Source organism: Carcharhinus amblyrhynchos, chromosome 1 (genome assembly GCF_965287045.1).
Source record: "Carcharhinus amblyrhynchos chromosome 1, sCarAmb.v2.hapA, whole genome shotgun sequence".
NCBI lineage: Eukaryota > Metazoa > Chordata > Chondrichthyes > Carcharhiniformes > Carcharhinidae > Carcharhinus > Carcharhinus amblyrhynchos.
Window position 1 is genome coordinate 12615181 of NC_137324.1, and position 22163 is coordinate 12637343.

General features: G+C 45.2%; 1 protein-coding gene across 1 annotated transcript in view; it reads right to left on the reverse strand.

Moving 5' to 3' along the window:
- Window positions 1-22163, reverse strand: part of LOC145346307 (dedicator of cytokinesis protein 2-like) — a 1149449-nt gene that overhangs the window by 770205 nt on the left and 357081 nt on the right. Inside the window, exons 21-24 of the mRNA XM_080193520.1 lie at window positions 17696-17796; window positions 15808-15942; window positions 14305-14416; window positions 11902-11972 (exon numbers count right to left, since the gene is read on the reverse strand). Of these exons, the coding sequence (XP_080049646.1) occupies window positions 11902-11972; window positions 14305-14416; window positions 15808-15942; window positions 17696-17796 (419 nt within the window). The remainder of the gene's footprint in view (window positions 1-11901; window positions 11973-14304; window positions 14417-15807; window positions 15943-17695; window positions 17797-22163) is intronic.

Consider the following 22163-nt stretch of genomic DNA (forward strand, 5'->3'; position numbering starts at 1 on the left):
GACTTTTGAATGGGCCTGCCTTATATTGAGTTGACCTTTCTCTATGTCCTAGCTATGACTGTAACACTACATTCTGCATCCTCTCCTTTCCTTCTCCTCTATGTGCACTATGAACTGCATGCCTTGTCTGTATTGCGTGCAATAAGCAATACTTTTCACTGTAACCCAATACATGTGACAATAATAAATCAAATCAGATCAAATGAAAAATTCACCCCCCTCCCCACCCCCACCATCCCTGATTACTGATATCCGGATCCGGGAGAACTGAGCTCAATCTTGCATTTATATAGCACCTCCACGACTTCAGGGTTATCCCAAAGTGCTTTACAGTTGATGGTGCACTGTTGAAATGGGGGCAGCCAATTAGTGTACATCAAGATCCCACAAATAGTAATGCATCAATGACCAGGTGATCAGGTTATTGATGGTTGGCTGAGCAGAACAGTTGGCCAGCGCTGCTGTGGAAAACATCTCAGGTTGCCTTCAATATAGTGCTGGGGGCAGGGGTAGGGGTGGGGGGTGGCAGAGAGGTGGGTTTCTATGACTGCGCAAGAGTATATATGAGGCCTCATGAATTTTCATCAAAAACGATGGCAGCGCTGACAGCGTAACTTTCCATGAACAAGGTGCCCAGGCCTTTTTGTGCCCTGGGGTAGAACTTCAAACCCATAACCAATGGAGAGTATTGCCCGCTGCGCCATGGCTGACAGTACCAATATTTTCCCACCTTTTGTACACTTGATGCTGAGGTCAGGTACAAAATACAGCTTCAAAGCAACATGAAGGCTTCTCTATGCAAACAACTTAATTCTCCACTTCAGAACAGCTCTCCCTTCAACATAGCAGTGATATTTCCTTCTTATACATACCCACTCGGGGCAGGCCTAGGGATAGTCATATTCAAAAAGCTCAAGGAAGACTAACATTAATCATCCACAATGGAAACTTAGCATGTTACTAGACTAGTGGGTGGCATGGTGGTCAGCACAGCTGCTTCACAGTGCTGGGAACCTGGGTTCAGTTCCTGGTTTGGGTCACTGTCTTTGCGGAGTCTGCACGTTCTCCCCCGTGTCTGCGTGGGTTTCCTCCGGGTGCTCCGGTTTCCTCCCACAGTCTGAAGGATGTGTGGTTAAGTACGTTGGCCATGCTAAGTTCTGCTTCAGTATACCCGTAAAGGTGCTGGTGTGTGGCGACACGGGGATTTTCACAATAACTTCATTGCAGTGTTAATGTAAGCCGATTTGTGACACTAATAAATAAATAAATACTCTCTGAAGGTGGCAGCACAGTGGGATACAGTCTGGATGGAATTGTCCCGGGAGTCCTCAACGTTGATTCTGGAACTCATGAAGTCTCATGCCATCAAGCCCTGCTAATTCTCAATCAACATTCCTACATGTCAAACCTCACTTGGAGGAAGCACTGAGGAAGGACAGAATGTACTCTGAATCAAGGATTTCAATATCTGTCGCTAAGAATGTCTCGGTGTAAGAGTTTGGCACATACAGGGTTAACGTGAGACTGAGTGCAGCACCATCCACGTAGTGATGTAACACATGCCCCAGAATTCTCCTGTCCCGTCCACCACCCAAATCCGGGGAGAGGGTGTGGGTGTGCGGACCACATGAAGGTCCATTGACTGCGGATGGGATTTCCCAGTTTTGAGGCGAGTGCATCTGGAGATTCCCACCCATGATCTTCACCTCGGGGTTAGTCTAACAGAAAGGAAGCGATGGCCTAGTGATATTATCGGGAGGTCATTAATCCAGAAACTCAGCTAATGTTCTGAGGAACCAGGTTTGAATCCCGTCACGGCAGATGGTGGAACAAAAAAAAACAAAAAAATTCAACAAAAAAAATCTGGAATTAAGAGTCTATTGGTGAACGTGAAACCCAACTGGTTCACTCATGTCCTTTAGGGAAGGAAATCTGCCATCCTTACCTGGCCTACATGTGACTCCAGAGCTCACAGCAATGTGGTTGACTTTCAACTGCCCTTGGGTAACTAAGAATGGGTAATAAATGCTGGCCAGCCAGCGATGCCGATGCCCCACAAAAGAGTTTTAAAAACAGCTGCATGCACAGAAATGGTGGCTCCTTTGGCCAAGTTCTTCCAGTGTTGCTACAATATTGGCATCTATCCAATAATGTAGAAAATTGCCCAGGTATGTCCCATCCACAAAATGTAAGACAATCTAAATCTGGCTAATTGTTAATCATCAGTAAAGTAAGGGAAGGTGTTGTCTATCAAGTAACACTTACTTAGCATTAGCCTGCTCAGTAATGCTGAGCTTGGATTCTTTCATTGTCACTTGTCTCCAGGTGTCATTACAACCTTGGCCTAAGCATGGACAAAAGCATTGAATTCCAGAGGTGGGATGTGAATGGCTGCCCTGGACTCCAAGCTAGCATTTAACTGACTGTATTACCCAAATCGGTTGGACTAAAACCTGGTGTTGTCAGACTTTTTACTGTGTTTACCCCAGTCCAACGCCGGCACATCCACATCATTACCCAAGAGCCCCAGGAAACATTGGAAAACCTGGTTGCAGTCATACCTTGCACAAAGAGAGATAGCTGTGGTTATAGGAAGCCTCAGGACATCACTGCAGGAGTTCCTCAGAGAAATGTTCGAGGCTTAACTATCTTCAACTGCTTCATCAATGATTTTCCCTCCATCATTGGATCAGAAATGGAGGTATGGTGGCACAATGTTTAGCACTGCTGTCTCAAAGGGCCAGAATGGTTCAGAAGAATGATTCCAGGAATGATGGGTTTGTCATATGAGCAGTAGTCTAGGAGTCTGAGCCTATGCCAATGGAGTTTCGAAGGATCAGGGAGGATCTAATTGAAACTTACAGAATACTGAGAGGCTTAGATAGAGTGGATGTGGAGAGGATGTTTCCACTAGTGGGAGAGACCAGAACTCGAGAGCACAACCTCAGAGTGAAGAGACGCTCCTTTAACACAGAGATCAGGAGGAATTTCTTCAGCCAGGGGATGGTGAATCTGTGAAACTCATTGCCACAGGAGGCCAGGTCATTGAGTGTCTTTAAAACAGAGATAGATAGGTTCTTGATTGATAAGGGACACATTCGGCACAACTTCGTGGACCAAAGAGCCTGTATTATGCTGTAGTTTTTTCTATGTTTCTATGAGGGAATCAAGGGTTATGGGTAGAAGGCAGGAGAATGGGGATGAGAAAAATATCAGCCATGATTGAATGGTAGAGCGGACCCGATGGGCCCAATGGCCTAATTCTGCTCCTATATCTTACGTTCATATGCAGGGTGATCTTGCCAGCGACACTCATGCCCCGTGAACAAATGAAAAAAAATCTCTCCTTAATTTCACTGAGAAGGTTGTATTGGTCCAACAGGAATTGATGGGATGAAGGGAGGTTTTCCCTCTCTCTCCCCCTCGATTCAAAGGTTCGAAAGGTGCATTGAGAAATGAGTCTGGATCATCTCAAACCAGTAACCCATTTCAGAGTATAGTAGCTTCTAATGTGGCACGACTTGCTTGTCTTGCTCAGAGAGCAGGGCTGTGAGCAATGTAAAAATACACACGGTGCAGTGGGAAGGAGTGATGCTAATCTAAAGCTGCAGCTTAGCAGCTCTAATGGGACAACTGGCTGTACTGATTTGACACGTGGGTCTTTGATGCTGATAATGGGTAACAAACTGGATAAATATTCCCCTTACAATCCTCTTGCACAATGATCCAAGAGTTCTTGCCAATTCTAGTTCAGATGCAAACTAAATGGTAAGCATTAAACATTCTTACGTTTCACACAGAATGACACAGGGTGGAATCTAAATGGGGGGGGGTGGGGGGAAACGGGCTGGCTGGCGACTCGGTGGGATAGCCGTGTCACCTCTTTCCAGGAAGGTTCGCTGCACCATGACCCAGTCAGGCACAGCTCATTAAACACCTTCATAAAATCAAAGGACTCTATCTGCTCATTCCCTCAACATTCTCTGTTCTCAAGAGAAGAATCTCATGGGAGTTAACTGAAAGAAAATAAAATCGTGGGCCTGACCGACTCAGTCAGATCCGTGCCAGGTGAGTTAGGTTGAAATAATTCCACATGCCCAACATCTCACTTCCACAGCACAACACCATCCAATTTGTAGGGAAAATATGTGGGTTTATGGGTATAGGACCTGCGTAGGATTGTTGTCGGTGTAGACTCGATGGGCCAAATGGACTCTTCGGCACTGTGGGAATTCTATGATATGATTATATTTTGAGTTTTCCAAGGCTGGTTGAGGAAGATGAGACATGAGTGTCACTGGCTAGCCAGCATTTATTGCCCATTCCTAGTTGCCCTTGAGAAGGTATCGTCTGTGACCAGCGGTGTGCCTCAGGGATCGGTGCTGGGTCCACTGTTATTTATCATTTATATTAATGATTTGGATGAGAATATAGGAGGCATGGTTAGTAAATTTGCAGATGACACCAAGATTGCTGCTATAGTGGACAGTGAAGAAGGTTATCTTGGATTGCAACACAACCTTGATCAATTGGGCCAGTGGGCTGACGAATGGCAGATGGAGTTTAATTTAGATAAATGTGAGGCGATGCATTTTGGTAGACAGAATCAGGCAGGACTTACTCAGTTAATGGTAGGGTGTTGGGGAGAGTTACAGAACAAAGAGATCTAGGGGTACAAGTTCATAACTCCTTGAAACGCTTGATTTCATTGGTCAGAACATTGAACACAGGAATTGGGACGTCTTGTTGAAGTTGTACAAGACATTGGTAAGGCCACATTTGGAATACTGTGTACAGTCCTGATCATCCTATTATAGAAAATATTTGATAAGTTAGAAAGAGTGTAGAAAAGATTTACTCGGATGCTGCCGAGACTTGATAGTTTTGAGTTATAAGGAGAGGCTGAATTGACTGGGACTTTTTTTTCTGGACATACAAGGCTGAGAGATGATCTTATAGAAGCCTATAAAGTAATGAGGCATATAGATCAGCTAGCTATTCAATATCTTTTCCCAAAGGTAGGGGAGTCTAAAACTAGAGGGCATAGGTTTAAAGTGAAAGGGGAAAGATACAAAAGCGTCCAGAGGGGCACTTTTCTCACACAGAGGGTGGTGAGTGTCTGAAACAAGCTGCCAGAGGTAGTACATAGAACATAGAAATTAACAGCGCAGAACAGGCCCTTTGGCCCACGATGTTGCGCCGACCAATTAAAAAGCAATGACTCTCTAACCTAAACCAATCCCTTTCCATCCATAAACCTATCCACGGATCTCTTAAACGCCCCCAAACTAGGCGCATTTACAACTGCAGCAGGCAGGGCATTCCAATCCCTCACCACCCTCTGGGTAAAGAACCTACCTCTGACATCCGTCCTATAACTACCACCCCTTAATTTAAAGCTATGCCCCCTCGTGCTAGCTTTCTCCATCCGAGGAAAAAGGCTATCACTGTCCACCCTATCTAAACCTCTAATCATCTTATATGTTTCAATAAGGTCCCCTCTTAGCCACCTTCTTTCTAACGAAAACAACCTCAAATCCCTCAGTCTCTCCTTATAGGACCTCCCCTCCATACCAGACAACATCCTGGTAAACCTCCTCTGCACCCTCTCCAATGCCTCCACATCCTTCTCATAATGTGGGGACCAGAACTGCACACAATACTCCAAGTGTGGCCGCACCAGAGTTTTGTACAGTTGCAACATGACGCTGCGGCTCCTAAATTCAATCCCCCTACCAATAAACGCCAAGACACCGTATGCCTTCCTAACAACCTTATCTACTTGATTCCCAACTTTCAGGGATCTATGTACACATACACCTAGATCCCTCTGTTCATCCACACTATTCAGAGTCCTCCCGTTAGCCCTATACTCTACACATCTGTTATTCCTGCCAAAGTGAATTACCTCACACTTTTCGTAGTAGTAGAGATGGGTACAATTTTGTCTTTTAAAAAGCATTTAGACAGTTAAATGGGTAAGATGGGTACAGAGGGATATGGGCCAAACGCCGGCAATTGGGATGAGCTTAGGGCTTTAAAATAAAAGAGTGCATGGACAAGTTGGGCCGAAGGGCCTGTTTCCATAATGGGAAACTCTATGACTAGTGGTGAGCTGCCTTCTTGGACCCCAGCAGTCCATGTGATGTAGGTACACTCAACGCGCTGTTAGGGCAGAACTCCTAAGATTCTGAGCAGTGACAGTGAAGGAATGGCGATATATTTCCAAGTCAGGATAGCGAGAGGCTTGAAAGGGAACTTTCAGGTGGCAGTGTTCCCATGTACCTGCTGCCTTTGCCCTCACCTGATGAAGGAGAAATGCTCCAAAAGCTCATGACTCCAAATAAACCTGTTGGACTTTAACCTGATGTTGTGAGACTTCTTACTGTGCCCACCCCAGTCCAACGCCGACATCTCCACATCTTTGTCCTTCCAGCTAGTAGAGGTCATGGGCTTGGAAGGTGCTGTCAAAAGTATTCCTTCCCTGAAGGACATTAGTGAACCAGTAGAATCACAGAATGCTTAGAGTGCAGAAGAAGGCCATTCGGCCCATCGAGTCTGCACTGGCAGCGATCCGACCCAGGCCCTTTCTCTATAACCTGTCGTATTCACCCCGCTAATTCTTCTAATCTACGCATCAAAGACGCAATTTAGCATAGCCAATGTATCTAACCTGCACATCTTTAGAATGTGGGAGAAAACTAGAACACTAGGGGGAAATTCAGGCAGACACAGGGAGAACACGCAAACTCCACACCAACAGTGACCCAAGCCGGGAATTGAACCCGGGTCCCTGTGAGGCAGCAGTGCTGATCGCTGCGCCACTGAGCCATCCTTTTGCAAAAGCTTTCACAAAAATCCAACAGCTTTCATGCTCACACAAAAATTTTTTAGGCAAGGATAGATAAATTTTTGAACAGTAGAGAAATTAAGGGTTATAAGAACATAAGAACATAAGAACATAAGAAATAGGAGCAGGAGTAGGCCATCTGGCCCTTCGAGCCTGCCCCGCCATTCAATAAGATCATGGCTGATCTGTCGTGGCTCAGTTCCACTTTCCCGCCCTCTCCCCATAACCCTTAATCCCCTCTCCTATCAAAAACCCATCAACCCGTGTCTTAAAAATATTTAGCGAGGCAGCCTCCACCACTTCAACGGGCAGAGAATTCCAGAGATTCACCACCCTTTGAGTGAAGAAGTTCCTCCTCAACTCCGTTCTAAACCGCCCCCCCTTTATCTTGAGGCTGTGCCCCCTAGTCCTACTGTCTTTTTTGAGCGGGAAGAGTCTCTCCACCTCTATCCTATCCATCCCATTCATCATCTTATACGTCTCAATGAGATCTCCCCTCATTCTTCTAAACTCTAACGAGTACAAGCCTAGTTTATTCAGCCTCTCCTCATAGCTCAACCCCCTCAACTCCGGTATCAGCCTAGTGAGCGAGTCTACATTAGCCGTGATCTTATTGAATGGTGGAGCAGGCTCGAGGGGCCAAATGGCCTATTCCTGCTCCTAGTTATGTTCTTATGTTCTTTAAAAACAGAAAAATGCTGGAAAATCTCAGCATGTCTGACAGCATCTGTGAAAAGAGAATAGAGCCAACATTTCAAGTTGAGGTGACATCCTCCCCGGTCTGGATTTTCTGTTTTTGTTTCAGATTCCTGCATCCAAAGCATTTTGCGTCTAGCTTTCACAGTCCCTTTTTCTGATGTGAGTTTACTAATCGCTGGACTTTAATTTTAAGCGTTGAAGATGCGACACTGGGATTTGAACTCTGGATTAACTGTCGAATAACGCAAGCAACGCTTAGCAGGAAAACAAGAATCAATGTTTAAATAAAGGAAATGGTTGAAAAGAAAATATCAGGGTTGAGTGGGGTTAATTGGAAGGGTTCGAACTGGCCTGTGGAAGCTAGCTCATCAAAGAGAGGCGATCCCAGGGGCAGGAGCTGCATAATTGATGAGTTTGACACAGCAGTGAAAAATATAATGGGAAAAAAATATTAATTTCGGAAGGCTGACACATTACAACACAAAGTTCAGCCGTGTTCGAGTTTAGCTCGGGCTCGGCGAAGGAGTGCCTGTGACCTGTGAGGTTTCGCTGGCAAAAATTAATAAATCAATGACATTCAGTTAAGAACACAGAATTCCCTCCAACTGTACATGACTTGGCACTAAACCATCCGAGAAATTGCAGAATGCATTACTGCGAGCTAGAGGCTGATGGTCCACGGAACCATCAAACTCCACCAAGGACAGAATTCTCCCTTTCGGAGACTAAGAGCAGAGGCCGGCATTCTCCGCCAGTGCCTTTATCACTTCCTCAGAGTGGCAGGATCGCACGCCAGATCCTGCGCTTAACTATGTACAGGCGACTTTCCCTCCGGACCATCTGGAAGCTGATTCTTGGCGGGTTTGAAGGTCCCAGCACCATATTTTAATACCAGTCCGGCCCCCCTCATATCACTCTGAAGTAATTTATTTATTAATCACAAGTAAAGCTTACATTAACACTGTAATGAAGTTACTGTGAAATTCCCCTACTCGCCACATTCCAACACCTGTTCGGTTACACAACGGTCATGTCTAGCTCCCTCTTGAACGTATCTAATGAACTGGCCCCAACAGCTTTCTGTGGTAGAGAATTCCACAGGTTCACAACTCTCTGGGTGAAGAAGTTCTTCCTCATCTCTGTCCTGAATGGCTTACCCCTTTATTCTTAGACTGTGACACCTAGTTCTAGACTTCCCCAATATGGAGAGCATTCTTCCTGTATCTGGCCTGTCCTGTCCCATCAGGATTTTGTATGTTTTGATGAGATCCCCTCTTATTCTGAAATAGTCTACCCCCAATCCTATCAATCCTGTTAATTTTCCCAGAACCAAAGTATGCGTTCAGTTCCTCGGCCATTTCTTTGTCCCCTATTAACTTCATGTTTTTGTCTGTAAAGGACCGATGTTTGTCTTCACCAATCTCTTTCTCTTCACGTATCTATAGAAACTCTTAGTGTCAGTCTTTATGTTCCCTGCAAGCTTACTTTTTTATTGTATTTTCCCCTTCTTAATCAACCTCTTGATCTTTCTTTGCCGAATTCTAATCTGCGCCTGATCGTCAGACCTATTATTTATCTTGGCCTTTCTGTATGCTTCTTCCTTGGATCAGATACTCTTTCTAATTTCCTTTGTAAGCCACAGATTGGCCCTCTTACCCATATGGTTTTTATGCCAGACTGAAATAAACAGTTACTGCAGTTCCCCGATGCGTTCCTTGAATGCTTGACTTTGCTTATCCACTGTCTTCCCTTTAAGTAACTCTCCCCAGCCTATCAAGGCTAACTCACGCCTCATATATTCATAAGAACATAAGAAATAGGAGCAGGAGTAGGCCATCTAGCCCTTCAAGCCTGCCCCGCCATTCAATAAGATCATGGCTGATCTGAAGTGGATTCAAAGTTTTCAAGGTTAAAATTCAGCTCCTTAGTCTCTGAATCAACTACTTCGCTCTCCATCTTGAGAAAAAAATCGATCATGTTATGGTCGCTCATCCCCATGTTAGAACATAGAACATAGAACATTACAGCGCAGAACAGGCCCTACGGCCCACGATGTTGCGCCGACCAATTAAAAAAGCAAAGACCCTCTAACCTAAACCAATCCCTTTCCATCCATAAACCTATCCACGGATCTCTTAAACGCCCCCAAACTAGGCGCATCTACAACTGCAGCAGGCAGGGCATTCCAATCCCTCACCACCCTCTGGGTAAAGAACCTACCCCTGACATCCGTCCTATAACTACCACCCCTTAATTTAAAGCTATGCCCCCTCTTGCTAGCTTTCTCCATCCGAGGAAAAAGGCTATCATTGTCCACCCTATCTAAACCTCTAATCATCTTGTATGTTTCAATAAGGTCCCCTCTTAGCCACCTTCTTTCTAACGAAAACAACCTCAAATCCCTCAGTCTCTCCTTATAGGACCTTCCCTCCATACCAGGCAACATCCTGGTAAACCTCCTCTGCACCCTCTCCAATGCCTCCACATCCTTCCTATAATGTGGGGACCAGAACTGCACACAATACTCCAAGTGCGGACGCACCAGAGTTTTGTACAGTTGCAACATGACGTTGTGGCTCCTAAATTCAATCCCCCTACCAATAAACGCCAAGACACCGTATGCCTTCCTAACAACCTACTTGATTCCCAACTTTCAGGGATCTATGTACACATACACCTAGATCCCTCTGTTCATCAACACTATTCAGAGTCCTACCGTTAGCCCTATACTCGACACATCTGTTATTCCTGCCAAAGTGAATTACCTCACACTTTTATTACCTCACACTGTTGTTGTAGAACAGGTTGATGGATCGAGTGGCAGCCTTCTGCACTGCAGAGATTTTATGATTCTATGATAACTCTCCCTTCCTTATCTCTGTAGTCACCTCTAGTCCAAGAGCTCTGCGCTCCACAATTCTGACCCCCTCCTGGCCCCTTTCGCATCCCCGATTTTAAGGGTTTCACTTCTGTTGGCCGTGCCTTCTCTCTCTTTGCCCCCCAGCTTCTCTCTCCTGCTTTAAGATGCTATTTGAAGTCTACCCTTTTGATGAAGCTCTGCCCTAAGATGTCCCTACCTGTCTCAGCACCAAGTTTTGTTTCACCGTGTTACTGCGAAGCGCCTCGAGGCAAATTACTACTTCAGATGCAAATTGTTATCGCTAGCATTTGGCTGGCACGCGTCTCTGTGTGCCAGCCACTATAAACTGTAAACCTATTGCGGAAGCAGAGTTAATACTTAACAGTAGGGCAAGCTGTGAATGTTACTGATGGTTCATTTGTTCAGCATCTGTGGCCCACTCAGCAACAGTATAAAAAACAATCATCTCGTGAAGAGGCAGCCTTTCCCTCCTGTAAACATCGTGACGGTATGACCTTCGCAGAAGGAGTTGTGGTGTCACATTTCGGTCTCAAATGACCCTCAGCTGGATACGTTGCCAAACCCAAGCTCCTGATTGCTGCCTATTTACACTTTCTCTCTGTGTCCGGATGTTGGGCGAGAGAACAAGTCCATCCCCACTGCCAAATGTTTTTGTCTGTCTTCATGGTAGTACAGTGGTGAGCACTGCTGCCCCACAGACAGAGCCAGGGATCCGAGTTCAATTCTAGGCTTGGGTCACTGTCACGTGGAGTTTGCATGTTCTCCCTGTGTCGGCGTGGGTTTCCTCCGGGTGCTCCGGTTTCCTCCCACAGTCCGAAAGACCCGCTTGTTAGATGCGTTGGCCGTGCTAAATTCTCCCTCAGTGCACCCGAACAGGTGCCAGAGTACCCGAACAGGTGACTGGAGGATTTTCACAGTAACTTCATTGTAACATTAATGTAAGTTTACTTGTGGCATTAATAAATAAACTTTAAACAAAGATAGGATTGGTCAAACTCAAGCCCAGACCTTGTCTCACCCGGCGTCCATGAAAATGCACTTCTGGGCACTTCAACAACTGAAACCTTGGTCGATCCCCTTTCCCTTCACCAACTATAGGGCAGAATTTTATATCCGCCCAAGGTTCGCACGATCCTGTGAGGCCAACGGAGAATGCCGTTCTCCGAACCTCGCACGCACCCGGAATCGGGGAGGGCGTGCCGGTAAAATTCTGGCCACAGACTCTGATAGATGCCCTGCCTGACTGACGCTAACTCAGTAAGGCCTGAGATGCCAAAGCAGGGGACGTTTTGTTTTTTGCTGTGCTCCCACCCAATCAGCAAATAGAAGCAGAAAATGCTTGAAATACTCGGCAGGTTTGGCAAGAGAGAAACAGAGTTCACAGGTCAAAGTTCATGTCCATGGCCTTGGCGCAGGTCAGGGGAAATTCTTACCACGGCGGAACAAACTTGACTGTTGCCTAGAGGCCTACCTCAGTATTACTGGATCAAATATCGACGCAACGTCCTGCAAGACTGTCGGTAAGTACTTGAGGGAGGCTCCCTGGAAGACAATGATTGAGGGAATATGGTTAATTTATGAGTCATCAGATCCCTGCGCCATTTAACCGCACGCACCTTCAACTTCAGTAAGATCAAAAGCTTTTAATCTGCAATTCTTTTTAGAATTAACTTTCTTCAATACTCAGCAATTCTGAGGCAGAAAGAAGTCAATCAGCAAATGTTTCCTGCACCAGTTTGCCTCATTCACCACAGTGTGATATTACAATGTAAAATATGCTCCAGGGGATGGGGGGTGGGACTGTGGGGTCTGGAAAATCCCACCCTTTGTTTCCTTTACATTCCCAGCACTCCAATTGCTCAGCGACTGTTGGGAAGTGAAAATCATTCCGGGAGGCTAAACCCGCCACAGGAGCAGATTATAAGGAGCACCCCCTTTTCGTGTCGGGATTGCTTAGCTGGTTCATGGTGACTGTCAGCCCTGCTCCAGAACTTCACACATTAGAAATCACAGACAAAAACTGCTTTCAAGCACTCCATTTTTGATACTTTCCCAAACTACTTTTTCCAAATCCGGGTTCTCGCTGATAAATCCCAACTCCCTACACTTTCTTGGAAGCATCTTCTTTTTTTTTTAATTCAGCATTTATTGCCCACCCCTGAGCACATTTAAGAGTCAACCACATTGCTGTGGATTTGGAATAACATGTAGGCCAGACCAAAGAAAGATGGCAGATTTCCTTTCCTCATGGACATTAGTGAGTTAGTCTATAAGATTATGAGATGCATGGACAGAGTGGATAGTCAGAAGTTTTTTCCCAGGCTGGAAGAGTCAATTACTAGAAGGCATAGGTTTAAGATGCGAGGGGCAAGGTTTAAAGGAGATGTACAAGGCATGTTTTTTTAACACAGAGGGTGGTGGGTGCCTGAAACCCATTGCCGGGGGAGGTAGTGGAAGCAGATACAACAGTGAGTTTTAAGGGAGTCTTGACAAGTATATGAATAGAATGGGAATAGATGGATGTAGCCCCCGGAAGAGTAGGGGGTTTTAGTTAAGTTGGACAGCATGGTTGGTGCAGACGTGGAGGGCTGAAGGGCCTGTTCCTGTGCTGTAATTTTCTTTGTTCTTTGAACCTGATGGGATTTCCCAACAGTTGACATTGGTTTCATGGTCAGCATCAGATTTTTAATTCCAGAAATTTTTTTCATTGAGTTCAAATTCCATTATCGTTATTCAAACCTACCATCATTTCCATCTAGAAGGACAAGGGCAGCAGGTACATGGGAACACCACTACCTGCAAGTTCCCCTCCAAGCCATTCCCCGTTCTGACTTGGAAATATAGCACCGTTCCCTCGCAGTCACTGCATCAAAATCCTGGAATTCCTCCTCTAACGGCATTGTGGATCAAACCACAGCACATGGACAAGTGATTGAAGAAGGCAGATCACCACCACCTTCTCAAGGGCAACTAGGGATGGGCAATAAATGCTGGCCAGCCAGCAACATCTGTGTCCCACGAATGAATAAAAAGAAAATTATGTTAGAGTTGTATAAGCGGTTGGTGAGGCTGCACTTGGAGTATTGTGTACAGTTTTGGTCACCCTGTTATTTGAAAGACATTGATAAACATGAAGAGTGCAAAGAAGATTTATGAGGATGTTGCCAGGGTTGGTGGGCCTGACGTATAGGGATAGGGTGACCAGGCTAGAGTTCGTAGCTTTGACAAAGGGTTACCTGGACTCTCAACATCAACTCTTTTCCCTCCTTGCAGATGCTGCCAGACCTGCTGAGATTTTCCAGCGTTTTTTCTTTTGGTTTCAGAATCCAGCATCCGCACTAATTGGCTTTTATCTAGGGCTGACATTTCTTCCCTCAGAGGGTTGTGCGTGTATGAAATTTTCCACCCCAGAAGGTTACAGGTTCTTGGTCGCTGACTGTATTCAAGACTGAGATAGAAACATAGAAGATAGGAGCAGGAGGAGGCCATTTGGCCCTTTGAGCCTGCTCCAACATTCACCATGATCATGCCTGATCATCCAACTCAATAGCCTAAACCTGCTTTTTCCCCACAACCTTTGATCTTATTCACCCCAAGTGCTATATCTAACTGCCCCTTGAATATGTTCAATGTTTTGGCATGGTAATGAATTCCATAGGCTCACCACTTTTTGGATGAAGAAATATCTCCTCACCTCTGTCCTAAATGATCTATTCCGGATCCTCAGACGTGACCCATGGCTCCAGACACACTGGAGCAAAGGGATAAAGTGAAAAAGTGGAATTGATGTTGAGGAAAGCCATGATCTTACTGAACGGCGGAGCAGGTTTGAGGGACTGCGCCAGGATCTTAAGTCAATCGGAGAGGTACTTACCTGCATGAGTAAAGTGTTGCCTTCCAGTGTTGACTGCATCAGGACATTAAACGTCTCAAACAGTTTGCGCACCGATTCTTCAAATTCCATCTTTTCTTTCCCCTCATAAAGCCTAAAACAAAGAATGAGATGGTGAAGTCTTGTTTGCTCCAAGCATCATTATTTCGATGCTCAATCGCTCAACTGCTGAATGGAGTTTCAGGTGAACCAGAGACCAATGGGTATCTCAGATCCCATTCCCATTCCAATCTTTTTCGCTAACTTCTTGCACCAACTCAAGCTCCAGAAACAGTAACTCAGCCTTTTCCTGGCTGAGGAAGGGATGTAACCCACTGAATTCTGCACAACATGTGGTTCACTGGCCTTGCATCTCTTCCCAAGGTCAGAAAGTTGTGGGTTCAAATCCCACTCCAGAGACCTGGACGCGACCTAGACTGATGCCTTCAGTGTAGTACTGAGGAAGAGTTGCACTGTTGGAGGTGTGGTCCTGAGATATGAAAAAGGTGTTCTATCTTAGTTGGGCTCATAATACAGGAGCGGCACAGTGGTTAGCACTGGCTGCCTCAACAATGCTGGGGACTCTGTGGAGTTTGCACATTCTGCCTGTATCTGCATGGGTTTCCTACGGGTGCTCTGGTTTCCTCCCACACTGAAAGATGTGCAGGTTAGGTGGATTGGCCATGCTACATTTCCCCTTAGTGTCCCAGGATGTGCAGGCTAAGCGAATTAGTGGGGAAAATACATGGGGTTACGGGGATAGGGCCTGGGTGGGATGCTCTGCCGGTGAGTCAGTACAGTCTCATTGACCGAAGGGCCTCCTTTGCAGTGTAGCTGACTGACTGTGCAGAGTCTGCATGTTCTCCCCATGTCTGCGTGGGTTTTCTCCGGATGCCTCCCACACCGAAAGACATGCTGATTAGGCGCACGCTAAATTCTCCCTCAGTGTATGCCAACAGGCACCAGAGTGTGGCGAGTTATCAGAACATCCCAAAGTGTTTCACTGCCAATGATTTAGTTTTGAAAAGCAGTCATGCAGGTTACTGTGACAGCTCATCAATCCTCAGCATTTGAGTATTGCTTAATCGGATAGCTCTTCTGAGGAGACTGCACAGGTACAATGGGCCGAATGGCCCCCTCATGTGCAATACGATTCCATGAGTCCCACCTGTACTCAGTTCACCTGAAGCACCCCACACTGCTGCTAAAATGGGAGGACTTTCAGACAATTGACCGGGGCTAGATAATTCAGACTTAAATCATGAGGTCAAACCATCGGCAGCAACTAGACATCTCAGATTAGCCTTTTTTGAAAGACCCCTGATGGATGAAGGGCAGAACCTCATTAAAATGTGCCACCCAGTTTGAGAGCTTGACGGACATTTAATAAGTGGCTCGTTCACTTTCTAATAGTTTTGCAGCAACAGTTGGGGTGTTTAGTATTCAGAATTGGTGCAGCTGTGACATTGCTCAATGATATGACCAGGTAATAGAGAGGGGACTCACTGTGAGTAGAGGCATCTTGACCGAACTGTGAACTTAAAGATGTATTCTAATGCTTTGAAGGCTCGTTTCAGAGGCTCACATTCCAGACCACGGCTTGCAATGTCAACGTAATCTGTTAGCACAGACAACAGCTTCCTGCAATGAGAAGAGATTCCGATGTTACAGGCAGTCAAATTTGTCAATTGCTTTTTTCCTCTCCCCACCAACAACCATCCCCCCCACCCTCCCCAATTTCCTGCAAACATCTTGACTTCCTGATTCTGGTACACTTCGTGCGTGAACTGTTTGCCTCCAGTGTGTTCCTTACATCATTGTTCTACGTAAGTTCAAAAGATATTGGGCGGCACGGTAGCACAGTGGTTAACACTGCTGCTTCATAGCTCCAGGGGCCTGGGTTCAATTCCCGGCTCGGGTCACTGTCTGTGTGGTTTTTGCACATTCTCCTCATGTCTATGTGGGTTTCCTCCGGTTGCTCTGGTTTCCTCCCACTGTTCAAAGATGTGCAGGTTAGGCTGATTGACCATGCTAAAATTGCCCCTTAGTGTCCTGAGATGCGTAGGTTGGAGGGATTAGTGGATGGGATATGGGGGTAGGGCCTGGGTGGGATTGTTGTCAGTGCAAATGTGAAGGGCCAAATGGCCTCCTTCTGCACTGCAGGGTCTCTGTGATTCTCTCTCTGCGAAACACATGCAGACACAGTGAGAATGTGCATACTCTGCACAGACAATCACCTGAGGCCGGAATCGAACCCGGGTCCCTGGTGCAGTAAGGCAGCAGTGCTAACCGCTGTGCCACCTTGAACCCATAGTATTTTTCCAAGTCTGTTTTCAATGTTCCTTTTGAATCTGTTACCAATGCCTTTTTAGGCAGTGTGTTCTCAATCATAATAGTTTGCTGCATCGAAGAAAAGGCCTGGTGAAGTTAAATTTCAAATCTCATTTCAAACTGAACAGAGTGAGTGAAACCTGTGTCATAAAGTGAAAATGGAATGAAAGATAGCTGACAGAGACTCTTGGGGTGACACAGTGGCACAGTGGTTAGCACTGCTGCCTCACAGTGCCAGGGGCACGGGTTCAATTCTGGCCTCGGGTGATTATCTGTGCAGAGTCTGCATGTTCTCCCCGTGTCTGCGTGGGTTTCCTGCAGGAGCTCCAGTTTCCTTCCACAGCCTGGAAGGCGTGCTGGTTACGTGTGTTGGCCATGCTAAATTCTCCCTCAGTGTACCTGAGCAGACACTGACAGCAACTAGGGGATTTTCACAGTGACTTCATTGCAGTGTTAATGTAAGCCTACTTGTGGCACTAATAAATAAACTTCAGTACATCAATGTTGGTCCATGCCTAGAATAAGCTCCCTGTGGAAGTGGGACCAGAATTTAGTCACATTCAGAACTCAGATGGAATCCAAGGAACAAAATGACCTCTTCCCATTTTTTGCTCACATTCCTAATACAGCCACAACATGAGTTAACCTTCAGAATCACACATTCATAAAATCCTACAATGTAGAAGAAGGCCATTCAACCCATCTGCACTGACCACAGTCCCACCCAGACCCTAGCACCATAACCCCAGATAATTACTCTTCCAATCCCCTGACACTTGGGTTAATTTAGTGTGGCCAATCAACCTCAACCGCACATCTTTGGAACTGGCAGGGGTTCTCATGTCAACCACATTCTTGTGCTTCTATTACACGGCTGGTTGCCACGCAACCTTTCCTATCAAAGATCATCCTTTCCAATCCAATCTCACCGCGGCTGACTACCCAGTCATTCTCTTCAACTGGGAACTGCACTGATTTCTGCTCAGGGTTTGCAGATCCAACTGAAGCCAACAACTGATCTGCTTTGAACAAAAAAACATAATTATCTTTCTGTCGGACGTACTTATAAGCCAAGGTGGCACTGAAGTGTTGTCGGATGTAGGCTTCCAGGACAGCATTGAAGTGCTGGAACTTCCTGTCTGCTATCAGCCCAATGAGAAACACCTGAAATCACATAAGGCATAAAATTACACAGCAAGACAACAACATTCATCTCTTCATTTATAATCAAACAATCTCCATTCCCCAGCTTTTCATAGAATCCCTACAGTGGAAAAAAGAGGCCATTCAGTCCATCAAGTTTGCACCAATCGTAAACCCACACAGGCCCTATACCTGTAATCTCACATATTTACTCCACTAATCCCTCTAAACTACCCATCCTGGGACACTAAAGGGCAATTTAGCATGGCCAATGCACCTAACCCACACGTCTTTGGAGCATGGGAGGAAACCGGAGCACCTGGACGAAACCCACACAGACATGGGGAAAATGTGCAAACTCCACAAAGACAGTCAACCGAGGCTGGAATTGAACCCAAGTCTCTGGAGCTGTGAGGCAGAAGTATTAACCACTTTGCCATCATGCCTTTCGCTCCTCATAGAAACTTATACAACAGAAGGAGGCCATTTGGCCTATTGTGTCTGTGCTGGCTCATTTCTTTGCTCTTTTCCTAGACCCCTGAGGATATTTCCTTCTTGTGTCGGTAAACAATTTTCTTTTGGAAGGTTACCATTTCCACCGCCCTTTCAGGCAGCGTATTCCAACTGCCCTAGAATAATGACCTTTCTTTGTGTGTGAATCTTCACAGTGTGTACTGGCAGTTTGTAAACTAGAGGGAATCTTAGCCAAGTCTGAACATATCTTCGTCAGACATCTATACAAAAGCGATGGTGGTGAGTTACAGTTCACTCAGGGAATCCAAATTACTGCGGTAATCTGCACTTTGTTATAATCCAGGTCAGAAACTCTAAGGTTATTTATGAAGTCAGCCAGACCATAAGTTTTGCATCTTGAATGTGGCTAGGGTAAGCTTGAGCTGCTTCACTTCAGGTATGATTCGAATGACCCACTAGGGAGTTTTTATCAAACAACGTTTATTTAAGAATATAGTTAACACATAGAAAGAGAATTAGCAATAGTGCTTAACAGTTACAACCAACCATGATACATTATAAATCTTAACAGCTAATTGCATGTTTTGAATACAACAAACTTCCTTATAAACATACACCCATAAGGCATTAAGGCAAAGGAGCAGAATTAGGCCACTCAGCCCATCGAGTCCGCTCTGCCATTCAGTCATGGCTGATATTTTTCTCATCCCCATTCTCCTGTCTTTTCCCCATAATTCCTGACCCCACTTTATTAATCAAGAACCTAGCTGATTACTCACTAGCCAGCCACCGAGAGCTAAATTTCCCAAGAGAGTCACAGATACACTGTTGTCACTCTGGATTCCACACAGCTTCCAACTAAAAAACAGCCAGCAACTAAAACTGAAAGTAAAGAAACCTTGTTACCTGACCTGTCAATCATCCTTCCCCCTAGCAATTCAAAGGGATTGTAAAACTCCAGGGCATCGCATCAGGCCCAGATTAAAAATAAACAAAACCCCTTTTCACATTTTAAGCAGCAATGAAAGGACATCAAAGCAGACAGGTCAGCAATAATGATAAAAAGCTGCCCACAAGCTACAGAGAAAATTATTTAATAAATACATTTCTTAAAGGCACAGTTGCATCACAACCTTCACTTACATACTGTGGTTTGGGGACTTGGATTGACCAGGTATTTCTCTCTTTTCTATCACCCAGCATTGGTGTGTGCTGGAAGGATTTACAGGTTGATGCCTCAATTTGTTTCGCCATGTCAAGAACGCACTGCAGGAACTTACCAAGGTTACTCACGTTGCACATTCTAAGCCCACAACTGTTACTAGTCTAGAAGGACAAGAGTAGCAGACATAAGGAAACACCACCATCTGCAAGTTCCCCTCCAAGCTGCACACCATCCTGACTTGGAAAGATATCGCCGTTCCTTCACTGTCAGCGGATGAAGATCCTGGAACTCCTTCCCTAACAACACTGTGAGTGGATGGGGCTGGAAAATCCTGCTTTTGCCAGTTACAGAACCTCCTTCCATCACTAACAACACTGTAGGTGGACCTTAGGAACTGCAGCAGTTCAAGAAGGCAGCTCACCTTGTCAAGGAATGGGCATTAAAAGCCACTGATTGCCAAGATTATGAGAGGCATGGACAGAGTGGATATTCACAAGCTTTTTCCCAGGGTAGAAGAGTCAATTAGTAGAAGGCACATGTTTAAGGTGCGAGAGGCGAGGTTTAAAGGAGATGTACGAGACAGATTTTTTTACACAGAGAGCAGTGGAACTCGTTGCCAGGGAGGTAGTGGAAGAGCATACGGTATTGACGTTTAAGGGTCATCTTGACAAGTATATGAATGAGATGGGAATAGAGATATATGGTCCCTGGAAGGGTAAAGGGTTTTAGTTAAGCCGGGCAGCATAGTCGGTGCAGGTTTGGAGGTCTGACGGGCCTATTCCTGTGCTGTAATTTTTCTCTGTTCTTTGAGTCCCCCTGACACTAACTAAGGAGCAATTTAGCATGGTCAATCCACCTAACCCGCACATCTTTGGACCTTTGGCATTGTAGCAATTTCTAACTCACATTCAAAAATATGCACAAAGTTTAAAGCTTTTGAAGTTTACTCCCGGCTTGGGTCACTGTGCAGAGTCAGCACATTCTCCCTGTGTCTGTGTGGCATTCCTCTGAGTGCTCCGATTTCCTCCCACAGTCCAAAAGATGTGCTAGTTAGGGGAATGGCCATGCTAAATTCTCCCTCAGTGTACCCCAACAAGCACCGGAGTGTGGTGACCAGGGGATTTTCACAGTAACTGCACTGTACGGTTTCTATGATTTCTATGAACTTCATTGCACTGTTAATGTAACCCTACATGTGACACTAATAAACTAGAGAAAGTAGCCGCAACCTAAACACTTTTCCCAACAGGTATAACTTCTAAAGCTTAGTATTACCAGTTTTAAATCATATTTACTCCTAATCCAGTGCCTTCTTAAAATATGGAGACTGAATTTATGCTCAATACATGTGGACTAATTATGCTTAACATAACTTGCCTATGTTTTAATTTTATTCTGAAACAACAAACCTCAGTTGCCACTTTGATAGCTTTATTAACCTGTGGCACTCTTTTTTAATGATTTGAGCATCTGTATCCCTCAAACTCTATAGTCCTTCACCTTTCTTTTTATTCATTTGTGGGACATGGGCACCGCTGACTGGCCAGCAGTTATTGCCCTAGTTGCCCTTGGAAGACAGTTGAGAGTCAATCATATTGCTGTGTCGCATGTAGGCCAGACCAGGTAAGGACAGCAGATTTCCTTCCCTAAAGGACATTAGTAAACCAGGTGGGTTTTTCTGACAATCGACAATGGTTTCACAGCCATCAGTAGATTCTCAATTCCAGATATTTTTTATTGAATTCAAATTCTATCTGCTGTGGTGGAATTTGAACCCGGGTCCGAGGACATTAGTTGAGTTTCTGGATTAATAGTCTAGGAATAATACCTTAGGCCATCGCTTCCCTCATTTAGAATCTTATTTTCCATGGATTATATGATCTCCATATTCTTCTATCCTCCCACCTCCTATTAATATTGAAGTGATTCGGCAATTACTGTAAGTTTCGACCATTCTGTAAGTTTATTAATGGCTTTGTGTATTTATTTGCAGTTGGCCTTTGCATTAACCATACCCTCCACTCCAATGTGGTATTGCCTGCTTGTGTTGTAATTATGCTTTTGTTCCTGGAGTCACAGGGTCATAGAGATTTGCAGCATGGAAACAGGCCCTTTGGCCCAATTTGTCCATTCTTTTAAACCACTAAGCTAATCCCGCATTTGGCCCGTGTCTTTCTACACCCATCTTACCCATGTAACTGTCTAAATGCTTTTTAAAAGACAAAATTGTACCCCGCCTCCACTATTACCTTTGACAGTTTGTTCCAGACGCTCACCACCTTCTGTGTGAAAAAACTGCCCCTTTTGTATCTCTCCCCTCTCGACTTAAACCTGTGCCCTCTAGTGTTAGACTCCTCTGCCTTTGGGGAAGGGTGTTGACTATCTGGAGTTCATATGGTTTGTGAAATTGGTAAATAACAGTGGCCCGCCACCCACTCCTGTGGAACAGCGCTCCCTGCACTTTGCCAGACTCAGTACCTACTTGCAAATGCTCTTTCTCTATCAAATCGCTGGGCTGCTATCCATTCTGTTCCATGTCCCTCGCTCCTGAGAGAAGTCAAAAGTCTATTATGCAGCATCCAATCGATGGCCTTATGATATCCCAAATATATTACATTTTTCTACTCTTTATGTTTTTCTCTCTCCGGAGAATTCAATAAAGTTGAATTCTCTGTTAAAACCTGTGCTGCCTTCTCTATTATCTTTTCAGTCTCTATTGGCCTGTTTCTGCTCTGTAAATTTTCTCTGG